Source organism: Plecotus auritus, assembly GCF_963455305.1.
Source record: "Plecotus auritus genome assembly, chromosome: 6".
Classification (NCBI taxonomy): domain Eukaryota; kingdom Metazoa; phylum Chordata; class Mammalia; order Chiroptera; family Vespertilionidae; genus Plecotus; species Plecotus auritus.
Window position 1 is genome coordinate 80356399 of NC_137773.1, and position 15659 is coordinate 80372057.

General features: G+C 38.5%; 1 protein-coding gene across 1 annotated transcript in view; it reads right to left on the reverse strand.

The window, feature by feature from the left end:
* The window catches only part of EXTL3 (exostosin like glycosyltransferase 3), a 36899-nt gene that overhangs the window by 13320 nt on the left and 7920 nt on the right, over positions 1 to 15659 (reverse strand). The window contains exons 2-3 of the mRNA XM_080676956.1: positions 6849 to 6976; positions 3018 to 3162 (exon numbers count right to left, since the gene is read on the reverse strand). Of these exons, the coding sequence (XP_080533082.1) occupies positions 3018 to 3162; positions 6849 to 6976 (273 nt within the window). The remainder of the gene's footprint in view (positions 1 to 3017; positions 3163 to 6848; positions 6977 to 15659) is intronic.

The window sequence follows — 15659 nt, forward strand, 5'->3', positions numbered from 1 at the left end:
TTCATGAAAATTTAAGAATTAAGTGAGAATACTTGGAAACTCTTTCATCTTTATCTCAACCTTACAAAAATTTCTGTAAGTAGGATAGTACACATATATAAATGTAATTCATAAATAAATATACGTATTTGTGAGGTACAGGTTCAAAATTTCTATTTGATAAGGCACTTACAATAAAAAAAAACTTGATTGCTTCAATAGAGGGTATTATGCTAAGTGAAATAAGCCAGACAAGAAAAACAAACACCACATGATTTCACTTATATGTGGAATCTAAAAAAACAAAATAAACAGACAAAGCACAAACTGACTCATAGATACAGAGAACAAACCGATGGCTGTCAGATGGGAGGGGTGCTGGGGGCTCGGTGAAAAAGGTGAATGGATTAAGAAGTACTAATTGGCAGTTACAAATAGTCATGGGGATATAAAGCACAGCATAGGGAATACCATTAATAATATACTAACTATGTATGGTGTCAGGTGAGTACTAGACTTACGGGGGTGATCACTTAATAAGTTATGTAAATCTCTAACCACTATGTTATACACCAGAAACTAATATAATATTGAATGCCAACTGTAATTGAAAAAAAGATTGTTCCAGATTAGGGAATGACCACTTAATTGCTTTCCAGGATCAAACAAGTAAGGCAAATACATAACATTTTAAAGAAATGGGTGCAAGAAAAACAGAGTCATGGAGCAAATAAGCACATGCATGCCCAGATACAGGGGACAGTGGCTACGCAGCTCCAGCCAGTTAGTGTCAGGCATAAACACTGCCCTGTGTTACCAGACTTCCATTTTCATTAAGGTCCCAATCTTTTTGTAAAGTAGCATTTCTATAAGCCACAGAAGGCTTGGGGGCTGCTAGTTTGTAAACTCTGCTCTAGATTTTCAAACAGAAAAAAGAACTCAAAACCCTAAGTTTTATTAAGTAATTTATTTATTGCTTGAAAGTATAGAGATCTGATACTGTAACTTTTATAGAGCCATCAGAGAATTGAGAAGACAGACTTTTCCAAAGACAAATAAATTCTCAAGTTATTTATGAGCAGACACTGCTAAAATCAGTGGCTCTTTCTCAGACAAGTGTGAAAATAAAAGACTCGTAGGTAGTTTTTCAGCCAGATGCTCTCTAATCCTACTTGCAATTCCCAGCCCAACCAAAGACCATCCAAGTTTAGAAAATAAGCACAAGGCAAGACTCAAGAATGGGATGAGCGTAACAGTTATACTTTAAATAGAAAAATGAGCTGCAAGTTTAATGACTTCCTAGGCTGCTTCAAATGTCCCCAGTGAGATAACTTTCAAGGTCCTATTTGAGATGACTTGCAAGATGCCACCATCTGAGATATGAAATAAATGAGGAGCAAAAGAGTTGAGGGAATTGAAGGGGGGTGGGAGATTATGCGCTTTCTGGAGGAAAATTCAGTTTGAAGGACCACAGGGACATATAGGGGATGACCTGGAAACAATTAAATATACAAGTACAGATCTCAAAAAAGGGCCAAGGCTGGAATCTAGATACAGAAATCATCAGCTTATAGGTGCTAAGGAAAGCCACAAGACCTTGTGAGTATGAGAGAATATCTAAGGAAAACACAAAGTAAGAAGAGCATTAGATGAAGCTAGAACCCTGAGATACTTCAACATTTATGGGGAAGACAGTATGGTGGATGCGTCTTCATAAGCGCAATGAAGTCACCCAGAATGACAGACAGCTGGAATGGAGATTAGGATGACGGGCCAGGTACCAACATCCTGACGACTGTGAGGGAATGATTATGAGGCTGGCGGACAGCAGCAACAAGACAGATGCCATGAGCCTCCAATGTGATTTTATATGTCAGGTGAGAAGTGTCTAGATATGTCATTGATAAGCAATGAAAAGTTCTCTACACCTTTCCTGATCCAAAGTATAAATCTGGGGAGATGAGTAGCCTCAATCCCTGTTTGGGGAAGAAATATTCTTCTCCTTAGAGAAAAGTCAGGCTTCCATCAGGTCAAGGAGACAGAGGAGGTTTTCCGTGGGTTGTAGGTGAGCTGGTTATCTGAGAACAGGGATTCTCCAGAGTCCAGAGGAAGGAACTGAGAGGGAAGGTACAGAGCAGCACCAATGGAAATATAATGAGTCACACATGTAATTTTAAATTTTCCAGTAGCCACATTTTTAAAAGCAAAAAGAAACAGTAAAATCAATTAGCAATATTTTACTTAATCCAATACATCCAAAATAACTGCATTTTAGCATGCAATCAATATAAAAAATTATTGAAATAGTTTGCCTTCTTTCATGCTAAGTTTTCAAAATCTGGTGTGTACTTTACACTACAGCACATCTCAATACAGACCAGCCACATTTCAAGTGCTCAACAGTCACAAGTGGCCAGTGGCTACTTTATAGAACAGATGAGAAATTGAGAGAAGATGAGTCAGGAGCAAACAAACAAAACAAAAAAAAATAGAACAGTTTAGCAATAACAGTACAGGTGAAGAGTAATAACTGGAGGGGTTTGTGTGTTGGATAATCAATGAAAATTGGGATGTGAGTCATGAAGGTTACAAGCTCTAAGGAATCAAACAGAATACAGAGCCACAATAGATAGAGGCCTGTGGTGGAGCTCGGGAGAGTGGTGGCGAGCCTGAGTCAGAAGAGTGCCAGGCTCAGCCCTCTGTGCCAGGCCACATCTGAAATAGCCATGTTGAGAATGGATGTTAGTTTAGCACAATGCTCTCAATTTACAGATGACGAGGTAAGGCCCAGAAAGATGAACTTAATTTTCCTAGTGGCCTACATGCAATTGTATAGGCAGTCTTCTCATCCTGACTTTTTATTCCAGAGTTGCGCTAAGATCTTGATCACTGTCTTTAAAAACAGAAATAACTTAATTTTAGCAAAGAAGGGACATATGAGAAGCACTAGGAGAGATAAATTTAGGACAGCATTACACTGCAACATAAAGGCGGAATTCTTACCAAGTTCATGCCATTCTTACCAAATCTTGTCTTACCTTGTGAAAGAAGGCAGCACCTGTCAGCACCATGGACAGCTCACAGGAGTAGTTGGAGTTGTAGAGCCAGGACTGATGAGGGATGTCCCACGCATGGTAACGGCCAGGGAAACCTACAATGCGGTCCCGTGCTTCTCTCCACACCCTCGAAAAACACAAGTATATATACACACCTAAGTACAAAGCTCTAAGATTATCATAAACATTTAAAATTACTGCCTATATCTTGCAGGTTCTGGTTCTTAGGCTGTTAATTCTTTTTTCTTTTGTTGTTGTGTGTTTTTTTTTTAATAACAAAATTAATCGCAAGCCAAATAGGATAAAAACAAATAATGAGTGACACATGTAGCTTCCTTAATAAGCACTGGCTTATTATTATTGCTTCTCTAATTCCTGGCAGTCAGCATCTCTCCCGCCCTTACAGAAAGAACAAGCTGGAATAACATTGGATACATAGCATTCTGCTAAGAAGCAGGAAGAAGATATAAATTTCTACTCCTATTTACTTTTTATCTAAAAAGTTTTATTTTTAATGAGCATGCTATATCAATACACTAGACATGTATATAACTGATGTATATTGCATACTTAATTTTTCTTTTCCTGAGTGAGTATACTATAAAAGAAGCTTAGAGACAACTGGTCTAAATAGGAGACTGCTGCCTGGAGTAAGGTCCAACAGTCTTTCTTTTTTGCCTTTTTATTGAATTTATTGGGGTGACACTGGTTAATGAAACTGTACAGGTTAGCCCTAGCCAGTTTTGCTCAGTGGATAGAGCGTTGGCCTGCGGACTGAGGGGTCCTGGTTTCGATTCCGGTCAAAGGCATGTACCTCAGTTGCAGGCTTGGGCAGTGGTCAGGGCATGTACAGGAGGCAACCAATAAATGTGTTTCTCTCACATCAATGTTTCTCTGTCTTTCCCTCTCTAAAATCAATGGGAAAATATCATCGGGTGAGAACTTTAAAAAATATATAACTGTACAGCTTTCAGGAGCACAACTCTACAACACATCATCTGTACACTGTACTGTGTTCACCACCCCAAGTCAAGTCTCTGTAAGGTCCAACAGTCTTAATTCCTGATTTAAGCAAACTGAGGGAGAGACCTATACCATACAAAGTGGTCTACATGGCCACGTAAATAAAAGATTTCATAAATGCAATAAATAAATTGAAAATTCAATTTTTCCAAGATAAACTTTTATATCATCCTTAAATTTATAGGTAAGACAACAAATAGAATCAGTCCCCCAGTTTTCCAGGCTAAAATCCTAGAGCTGAAAGCACTTCTGCTACACAGAACCCATCAGCCCTGCTTCGGGGTCCTGTAAACAATGAACCATCACTTCCCACTTCACCTCAGCCCCAAAGAGAGATTTAAACTGCTTGAGAAACTCCCTCATCACTTACATGGAAATTCAATTCCTAAACACATTCTATTTCACTTCAAAACAATTCCTCTCCTATTAAATTCAAAAGAAAGGAATCCGGTCCAACAGATAAGAAACCACACTTGTATCACCTGGGCTTTCTGCCATCTCCTACCCAAGTCCCTACCTCTATCCTAATTTATCACCTAAAACTGTCTCCAAATTACTAACTTAAAAAGCCGTAAGAAATTTCTGTAATATAATTTGACATATCCAGGATTTAAAGATGGCTAGTAAGTACACTGGTATAACCAAGTATTATATCAATACCCCTAAAAATTCAAATTTCGTCAAATGCCTATTGCTCTTACTATTCCTAAAATATCATCAGAAGAAAGGATGGGAAACTGAGTATTTCAGTTATCCGATGTGGCTGATTTAAGTCTATAATGTAGACAGTTCTTAATAAAGCAAAACCTCACTTGCTATGCAATAGTAAAAGGTAACATGCCTAATTAGTTAAAGGCTGTCAACCATGAGATGGCTGACCAAGTGTTAATTTTCTATTAAATACTAAAGAAAAAAATCAACGTGAAAGCACTGACACAAGATAAACTTAACGTAAAGACTTAAATAAATTCCTGGGATAATGCATAAAGAGTTTTAGATAACATGGTCACAATACATATTTGAAAGTCAGATATTCAAAAATACTGATTATATATAATGCTACCAATTTACATTTGAAAGTGTTATACATAATAAATTCTTTAACATTATATTCAAACTTATGCTGCACTGAATATTTTTAATCTATATGCTATATCATAGATCATGCTTTGGTATACCTTCCCTTTGATGAATTATTCTTTAAATGTATTAAAAGAATAACAACTACCATACAAAATGAGTGAAGCACCAACACATACTACAAGATGAATGGACCTTGAAAATACTATGTTAAGTGAAAGAAATCAATTACAAAAGGGCATATATTTTGCCCTGGCCAGTGGGACTCAGTTGATTTGGAGCATCATTCCAAACACCAAAAGGTGGCGGGTTTAATTCCAGGTCAGGGCACATACCTAGGTTGCAGGTTCAATCCCCAGTCAGGGTGTGTACAGGAGGCAACTGATCCATGTTTCTCTCACACATCAATATTTTTCTTTCTGTGCATATCTCTGTCTCTATCTCTCTCTTTTCCCTCCTCTCTCTAAAATCATTTTTTTTAAAAGAGCACATATTTTATGGTACCATTTATATGAAATGTCCATAAGAGATTAATGGTTGCCTATGCCTTAGAGGGGCTGGAAGAAAATGTTAATGGAGACAGCGTTTCTTTTGGTGGTAATGAAAATTTCTAAAATAGACTGTGGTTATAGTTGCACAACTTTGTAAATGTACTAAAAAACATTGAATGGCATATTTAAATGAGTGAATGATATGCAATAAATGTTACCAAAAGTGAAGTGCAAGATAAACGATCAAACACCTGGATGTCACGGTAACTAGTCAAATTAAGTTTTTAAATGCTTACCCTCAATTTTAGAACTTATCTCTCTGTGAACAGATAATAAACTGTCCACGGGCCCGTATACTAGTCCATGACACACTTTGAGTAGCTCTGATCTACTCCATTCTTTCCTATAATGTTCCTCAAGTGGGAACATTATCTTGTTTGGGATATTTAAGCCCAAACAAGAACTACTAAATTTTTTTAAGAAGGTGTTTGAGTGGAAGTTCTGGAATCAGACAAGCCTGTTAGAATTCCAGCTCTGCCACTTACTTTCTAGCTTCACGGTTTTGTTCTCTTGGATCTCAATTTACTCCTGGGTAACATGGAGATGACTACAACTTACACCAAGTTTTAGGAGAATAAATGAGATATGCCAAAGCGTTCAACTAGTCTCTGGCACACAGTACAGATTTAACAAATGCCATTCATCATAACCACCTCTTCTTCCTCCCCCTATTTTCCCTCCTGGATCTTTGCATCCAACCCCATCATTGCTCAAATCTTTCAGGCCCCAGGATTCTGGCACTGTTCCATTGCCCCAATACACAGCAACATGTTTCTGCCTGCCTCACATTTCCTTTAGGGAACTACCCTTTGCCTCCATTCTCAGCCCATGTGGTTTTCAGTTAGAGGATGATCTACTCCAGGGACAGGCAGGTAACCCTGTCCAGCCAATCACAGAATTCCACCTTCCTAGCTTCTGAGGAAAAGCCTATATGAGAGCACAGGCAACACAGAGGAAAACAGAACCTAGAGATGAAGAGAAATGGAGTTCTCCGATCTCACCTAAGACCCTGGATCCAGCTTGTCTTAAGACCCTTCCTATCTCTAAGGATTTCTCAGCCAGCTACTGTCAGCCAAGAAATTCATTTGGCTGCCTGATTGACTTGGTTATCTTTCACTTGCAAATGAAAATGTTTCTTGATTGAAAATCAGCTCCTCACCGAAACCCAAACATGATTTCATCATGGCGGAGATGAGCATCATCATCAATAGACAGGATGGCTTCTGTCTCAATTTCATTCCAAGGCAAGAATCGATTATTCAAACTGTTCTTCTCAGTACGGACCACCTGTAAAAAGGAAGGAAAAACACTAACGATCAATGCCACATTATAGAATGCAAAACCAAAACTGCCCTTAGGTCAAAGGAGACTGTGGCTAAATTTACTGAGTAATTTTGCCTAGTTACCTACCACCTGTATAATCCAGCATATGACTTTCAGGGGTAAAAAACTGCCTTATAATTAAGTAGTGGATGAGGAGTTCACATTTTAAGCCTTATTTGTTAACCAATTTCCTTGTGAAACAAGCTAAAGCTGAGGATTATTTTACACATGTGATTAAACACATTCTAAGGAAATAAAAAATTACTTTCCCAAGAGAACACAAGGTGGCAGAGCCGAATTGAGATTTGATTCCCTGATCTGGAATCCCTGTTTTGCTCCTAAACTTTAAAACCAAACTCAGAAATCTCTTGAGTCTATGTCATTTCTGACCAATTTTAAGGCCTTTTTTGGTATTTTAAAAAAAAAGGATTGCCTATCCTACTGAGGTGAATTACTTCACCTTTGCAATTTCTACCTGCAGCACTGACTACACATACAAAAGCTTTTTCTTTCAAGGTGTACCTAAATTCAGTAAAACTAACAGTTTCTGTGTACACAGCAAATCCCAATTCAAGCAATCTCTATCCAAAGTGACCCGTATGTGCAAAGCAGTATTTTCTTCATAAAATAAAGATTAGTGCCCAAATAGAACATTATGATTTTTAAAAATTGTATTTAAGCCCTATGTCAGAGAAGCATAGTTTACCACAATGTAAGTAGTAGCTTTGTTATTCACCTTGCCCCCTAATATGCAAATAAACAAGGATGATCATTCTCAATCTTTGATAGCTTATTTTATTTTTATGGTATCTATATCTAATTAATCCAACTAATGAGAAACTATCATATTATTTTCAAAAACCAGAAACAAAGAGAGCTTCTTGAGAGGTGATCTTTTTAGAAAGCCAGGATGGGTCATCTTATTCTCAACAGAATGTTTTACTTGTACTGAGGATAACTTCTACCTACCATGATGAATGTAATTATATTCAGGGTCTAAAGGTTTACAAATGATTTCAAAGGTATTTCCATAACCTCACGAGTTTTGTTTTTTCAGTTTAAAATATTCTTTCTCCTATTTTTCTACCAAAATTATTCTCTCCCTGGAGACCCAGCTCAGAGGGTTCCTGCCACTACCCTCCCCTTGTCAAAATTAATCACTTCTATATTCTTAAAACAAAGTCCTCATACTTCAATTAATTCAATTAATGCATTCTAGCACACTCAAAATCCAATTAGTTGAGAGGTAGAAGGACCTCAGAGATCTGGTCCATCTCTCACTTTATACATGGACAATTAGCAAGGAGCAGAGCGAGACTCTAACTCCTACCTTCTAATTCCAAATTAGTCTTTTTCTGCTGATCATATATTTATAAATCTCGTTAAACCAAAGCCTTGAGGCAAATGCATTAATTTCTGTAGCATCAAGAAAGAAAAATGCTGCTAAATAAGAAAGCTCATGAAATAGTTTATATGTTTACTTTATTAAAGAGCTTTTTAAAACTGCCTCAGCCCCAGATGAGTTTCTCTCAAGCCAAGACAAGGAAGGATCTGTAATAGATTTGCTACTACATAGAACAGATGTCAGAGCTAAGCAACAGACACAGAAATCCATCTTGCCCTACAGCACATTTGACCAGTATAAAAATCCCTGAGCTTGTAGCCCAGAATCCCAGGCTCAGATACAGCAGTGACAGAACAAAGGCACTGAAGCCTGAATCAGGGGAAAGAGGAGGGGAGACAGCCAAGTACACAGTGCAGTAGCTGCCAGGCTCCGTTCTGCGGGGAGTGGGAAGGTGGCCAGAAGTAGCAGAAGCCAAAAACCAAGCGTGGCAATGGTGAAACATCATCTACCTTAAGACACACCTGAGTTCAGAGTGTTAAAATGTAAAATAACATCTACCTTAGAATCAATGGACTATGTGCAGTAGATGTTCACACAAACGCCCCCAACAAACTACCCTTGCTCTGATCATTCATTTTACTCACGTACCTACTATTCACTTAAATACAGAATTGGAATTCTGCAGGTTCAGATGAACAAAGCTCCACTCAACTCTAGCAGTGAATAAACACAGCTTAAAATCCAGTAGAGAATACACACAGCTTAAAATGAAGAAAAAAATAATTGAAAAATCCAATTCTTTCTATGCCACTTTCTATTAACAATTTTGTGGGTTAATCACCAGGAGGGTAAGCTACAGCAAAATTAGTAACCCAGGAACATAGCACAGAGCTTCAGTACTCAGGTGTGATTCAGAGACCAACAAGGCGGGCATCACCTGGCACTCTGTTAAAATGCAGAACTGCAGGCCTATCCCCAAAACTACCAAGTCAGAACCTATAGTTTAACAAAATCCCCAGGTGACTCCTATGCACATTAAGTTTTGAAAGGCACTGGCTGGTACAGAGGATTTTAAAAGCCTGGCTTTGGAGTTAATCAGAAAAGCTTTAGCTCATATCCCAATTCCACTACTTACTAACTGTGCAAACATTTAAGTAAATGGCCTTTTGCTAAATCAACACAGCCCCATGTTGTATGCAAAAACTGAAGTTGCTTACCAGCCAAACTTGACAATCCTATGAACAACCTAATTCTTAATCTAAAAGCAAGAAACAACAAAAACCTAAAATGATCGTGATGTGCTACCTAGAGTGTATCCAGTTTTTTGTCCAATTTACAAGGTAAATCATATCAAGAGGACCTGTTTGTCCTTTGGAAGACTTAGGTCTAATACCAAAGTGTTTTTGCCTAGATTTCATATCCAAGCTTTTTGAGCAAGCTTATTAAACTCCATTAGGAACAACTGCTATGAGTTCCAGGAATACATACAGTGCTTGTCCCGGCACAGCTTCTCTGGGCTAGATGACAGCAACTCTCAGGATTAGGGAAGTGAAGCAATAGCCATCAGAACAACAACAAAAAAAGCTTTAAGGATTCACAGAAACACAACATCAAGTACTGCAGCAGCTTACTTGTGGTTAGCTCACAAATAACTATGGTCAATACGTCCACCTTAAGAATTCAGAGCAGTGGTTCTCGACTAGAAGTGATTTCTGCCTCACACTAGATGTGTGACAGGATCTGCGGACATTTCTGGTTATCACAACTGTGGCAGCGGGGAGGTGAGCTACTTACATTTAGTGGGCAGAGGCCAGGAATGCTGCTAAATCCTACAAATCAACAGGGCAGCCCCACACAACAAAGAATTATACAGCCCAAAAGTCTCTGGTGCCACTGCTAAGACACCCTAATTTATAGTCAACCACCAGGAGACAGCAAAGCAAACTTCCAAGAATAAATGTAGCTCATTATTTAAGGGCAGTCACTTTTCCCCCATAACAAAAGAGAGATTTCTAGCCATTAAAACTCTGAAAATACAAACTGAAATTACTAGTAAGGGGGGGTGGGGGGGAGACCTTTCTTCTAACAATTTTAGTTCAAAGCTATAGTACTTAAAGGCTAAAAAAAGATTAGCAAACCACCATTATCATTATCCATTCTGGCACCAAAATCAGAAGGACAAAAAGACTCAAATATTTGTAATGCGGACATACAAATCAGCATTGGCGGCTGTTTGAGAATAGCCATCAGAATGTTAAAGAAATGAGTAATCAGAAAGGTAAGCCAAAGTAGTATACCATGTTTAGGAAATATTCTCATTTTTGTTAATGTTTTATTTCTACTTAAAACAGTGCTCCTCTTCCTTAGCAATGCCTTATGATTACACCTTAGTAATGGGACCATGAAGACTTATCTTCAAGTTACTAATATAACTACTGGTATAACACTGACCAGAATGTATAGAATACAATGCCTGGCGCACAGATGTTCAACAAATGTTCTATAAGTGAATGAATGAATGGATGGATGGATGGATGAATGAATGAGTAATTCAGCCCTGCACATTCTATTTTCAGAATGTGGAATAAAGACTTGAGAAGTTTATATATAAAAACCATAAACATTCAATATACTGACACCTCTCAGAATTGAGTCTAGTTTTCTATAGCAAAAAATTCATCAACCTACAACAATCAAGTCAGGAGCAAGGCTCACTAACATTCACTTTTTTGTTTCATGTGCAATGCTCCCTGATGATGCTTCACTAGTTCTTCTGTTTAACTATCATTCATAAAAGCCACGATTTCCTCATTGTACCTTTCTTCTCATCACAATGGACTAGTACAGCAATCATGGCCAAGAATCCTACCATATGCAAATGTATACAAGTATATGCAAGATCAAGAAATTAGTAACTTTAGTTAACATTCAACTTAGTTCTAGAGGAATTCTGGAGTTTCTGAATAATAAAATAACTACTACTCTAACAGGGTCCTTTCTCCTAGTATGTTAACAAGGCATTTAGGTTCTAAATCCAAGCAGAATCAACAAATCTACATTAATTAGCAAAGTATCAATTCACATCATAAATTAACTACCATGATAAATCTGATTCCCAATTAGCAAAGATCTCTTAATATCCAAGGGATGAAAATGTATCAAGAACAAATGAACATTTCAACAATTTAGTGATAGTTGCTCAAGTGAAGCAGAATGAATTTGGATTCAAATGGAGGAACCACCTAAATGAAAGCAGCTCATAATTAGTCATAAGCAGGTCTAGGTAGGCAAGAAAAGTAGAACATGAAGAGATTAAGTGAATTAACCCTAGTCATAAAGTAGACCACAGACAGAAAGCACAAAAATGCAGAATATACCCGAGAAGCAATAAAATTAGAAAATGTATGTGAAAAATATAAAACCATACAAACACAAATGCCACCTACTAAATTCAGCAATTTAAATATATTTACAATGTCCTTTTTTCTCTTTAAGGTCAAATTTTGCCCAGCCAAACCAAGTCTCCAGTCTTATACAATCAATACAATAAATAATGGTAATGAATCCACTGCTGAGAATAAACCATACATCTTACAGGCAATAAAGGTAAACAGCTACTAATTTTGTCTTCCATCCTACCCTTTCCTCTAACTTAAAGAAGTAACCCATCATAGAGCTTGATAATCAAGAAAATGAGGTCTAGGTAGAAGCACATCATCACATGTGCTTACTTGTAAGGTATGTGAAGTAGAGTTTCAGGCGACTGGATGGAGAGGTGATACACAAAGAGAAAACAACTGAAAAAGGAGCATTAAAACTTCTCAATTTTTCAAGAGATTCATTCATTCAATGAAATGGTGGGAGTAAAAAGTTAGGAAATGCAAAGATAGAAGAGAAAGGAATAAGAAGGTAATACTGTGACTTGGTTTTCCATTTCTAACGTAGTTTAAATTTTGGTCTAATGCAGTAAAAAAAAAAAGTACATTTTAGATTATGAGATAAATCTGCTGAACTTATAAGAGAAAAAGTTGGCAATGATCCCATGAAATTGTACCGTGTTTCCCCGAAAATAAGACATCCTCCGAAAATAAGACCTACTTACAGGTTTCCTTCTGAGTGAAATATAAGGCATCCCCCGAAAATAAGGCCCCCATGCTCTGTCTCAGAATGAAAATTAATTTACCGTAAACTGGTTGCTAGGGCCGCCCTGACTGGCGTCTAGCAACCAGTGACCTTACACGGAGTCCTGACATCACTGCTGTGTGGAGGTGGAGCGGAGGTCGGAGTGAGCGGTGAGTGTGGGGCGGGAGAGAGGAGGAGACTTTCGCAGATGCGTGTAGAAGAACAGGAGGATTAGAGCGGACAGGATGCGGCGAAGGTGGCGAGTGCTGGTCTGTCTCTGGTGACACTACCTGATGCTCGCGGCCGCCTTCATGATGACTGAAGGTTCTCAGTTAGTGGCAGACCCTGCTCCAGCCCAGATCCAGGCCCCAGCAAGCCCAGTGACAGTCCCCAGGCAGGCCCCAGGGGGTAAATGTCTGATAAAGGGGTAGGGAGGATGTCTGGTGAAGGTGTTCAGTGGCACAGGGGTGGGGGGAGGGGGATCATTTAAAATGACACAGGAGGATCAGAGGGGGCAATCAAAATGACACAGGAGGATCAAAAGGGGTTACTAAAATGGTAATCCCCCCTCTGATTCTCCTGTGCCATTTTGATTCCCCCCTCTGATCCCCCCTGTGTCATTTTGAGTGATCCCCCTCCCCCCACCTTGATACCCCAATTCCTTTTTTTTTACCCCTACGGTAGAAATGAGCGCAAAAAGAAAAAGCTACTCCGTGGAGTACAAGAAAGGAATCGTGGAAGACTCTTGGGGCCAAAATCTTACTGCTTTCTGCAAAGAGAAGATGTTGAGTATCCGATTGGTCTGAAAATGGCGAGCAGAGTATGGTAACCTCATTGAACAAGTGGACAAGGGAAATGCTGAAAAGCGCAAGTGTGGATCAGGTCGGCAACCATTATTTTCTGAGCTGGAAGACCTGATCTGTGAATGGGTTGTTGACAGGAGAGCAAAGGCTTTGGTTGTGAATAGGGCTCAGATTCAAGAATTTGCCCTTGCAATGGCACCACAGTTTGACATAGCCCCCGAAGACTTCAAAGCATCACAACACTGGCTGGATAATTTCCTGCAGTGAAGTGAACTGTCTTTAAGAAGATCTACAACATTGTTTAGGTTGGAAGATACTCAAGTTAGTAAGCGAGCACTTGCATTCAAGTCCTTTATTGATGATGCTGACTTCTCTAAATACAATCTTTCCAACATGATTGCTATGGATGAAACTGCAGTGTTTATGGGCCAATCATCTCAAACAACAATTGAACAGCGGGGTGCCTCCTTAGCGTACATTCCCTCCACTGCTTACGAAAGTGCACGTGTTTCCTGTATTTTGGCAATTCCTCTGGATGGCACTAAAATCCCACCTTTAATCATTTCTAAGGGCAAGAAGGAAAAGATTGAACGTGTTTTGGGTGTTTTTATTCTTGAAACTGAAAAAGCCTGGGCCACACAAGCAGTTATAAGGAAGTGGGCCAATTTAATGCTGCCGCTTGTTATGCGAGGGAGCCAAAGAGGTCTGCTAGTCTGGGATGCAGCCAGCACTCACCGCGCTAAAGACATGAAGACATTTCTTCACGAAAGAAAAATAGATCAGATAATGATTCCCGCAGGAATGACGGCCTATCTCCAGACTCTTGATATTGCAATAAACAAGCCATTCAAAGACAATTTGCGCATGCAAATTAATGACTACATTGAAAATAGAATGGAGAGAAATCAGCGTGGAAACTTTGTGAAACCTAAACTGCAAGAAGTTGTGACTTGGGTGAAGAATTCATGGGAGAAAATCACTGACAGTTGCATTGCAAATGCACTGCGAGCAGGCTACCTTGACAAGAAGTACTCATTTAAAGACAGTGCTATTGCTAAACATGAGAGATTTGGTCCACTGATTCTGAAAGAAATGGAGTCATAAGAAATTCACCAGGAAATTCAGGAATTGGATTGTTATGATGATGTTCCAGAAGATGATGACATGATTGTCATTGAATAAATGAGTAAATTCTTGATACTGTAGGATTCAGTTTGTCTGGTTTGTGTTGACAACTACTGTACTACCATACCGTATACAGGTAATAAATTTCCTTTATTTTCATTTAACAATAAATGTATACCGTACTCTTCTTCATGGAAAAATAAGACATCCCCTGAAAATAAGACCTAGCGCGTCTTTGGGAGCAAAAATTAATATAAGACACTGTCTTATTTTCGGGAAAACACGGTAGATATAACAGGATAGGTTAGAGGTTCACCATCAAATGAGAGAATGCATATAAAGAGCATGACACTGTGCCTACCCAGCACATACAAAATGCTCAAAAATTGTAGTTATTATAACATGAGATTAGTATAATCTCTTCCTAATTTGCAAACATTTTATTTAAATATGCATATGTGATGTATGTGTGTGTGCAGAGGGGGGGGAGAAAGAGAAAGAGAGAGAGAGAGAGAGAGAGAGAGAGAGACTTTCCAAGAAAATTAGAACTGGCTGAAAACAGAAAAATACCCAGTGAACTATGGTCAGAAGTCCTAACACCTAAGTTCTAATTTAGGTATTAATTAGTCAAGTGGACTAAAGCAATACAATTCTCAGTCTCCCTACTCTTAACTTTGAATTAGTAAAAAGAGCACATATAAACTAAGAGAGGGAGACACTACCTAAAGATTGATTTGCTGCAATTAGTAAATAATTTACACAACTTGACTTTAGCAATTCCTTTATACATCTAGAATTTTTGCTACTAATTTCTAATAGCTTTCTTTTATATGCTTAAACAGAAAAAGAGGGCCATAGCATTAGCCACCAAGCTATTAAATAAAATATTATCTCTCACACACACACAGACACACACACACCCAGATACACCAATATTTAGTGAAGTCTGGTAGTCCAAGAAGTTTTTACAATCTTGGACCTAAGAAATTGGACGAGGCTTTTCCTCTTAGCTTTGCTCAGAAATCATAATTTTAGGAAATTATCATCTAATATATTCAAGCAATATTTTTAAAGTAGAGTGGGCACAGATAAAAAATAAAGGATATGCCCTAGCCACTATGGCTCAGTGAATAGGGCATTGGCCTGAAGACTGAAGGGTCCTGGGTTTGATTCCAGTCAAGGGCACATGCCCAGGTTGCAGGCTCAGTCCCCAGTAGGAGGCATGCAGGAGGCAGCCGATCAATGATTCTCA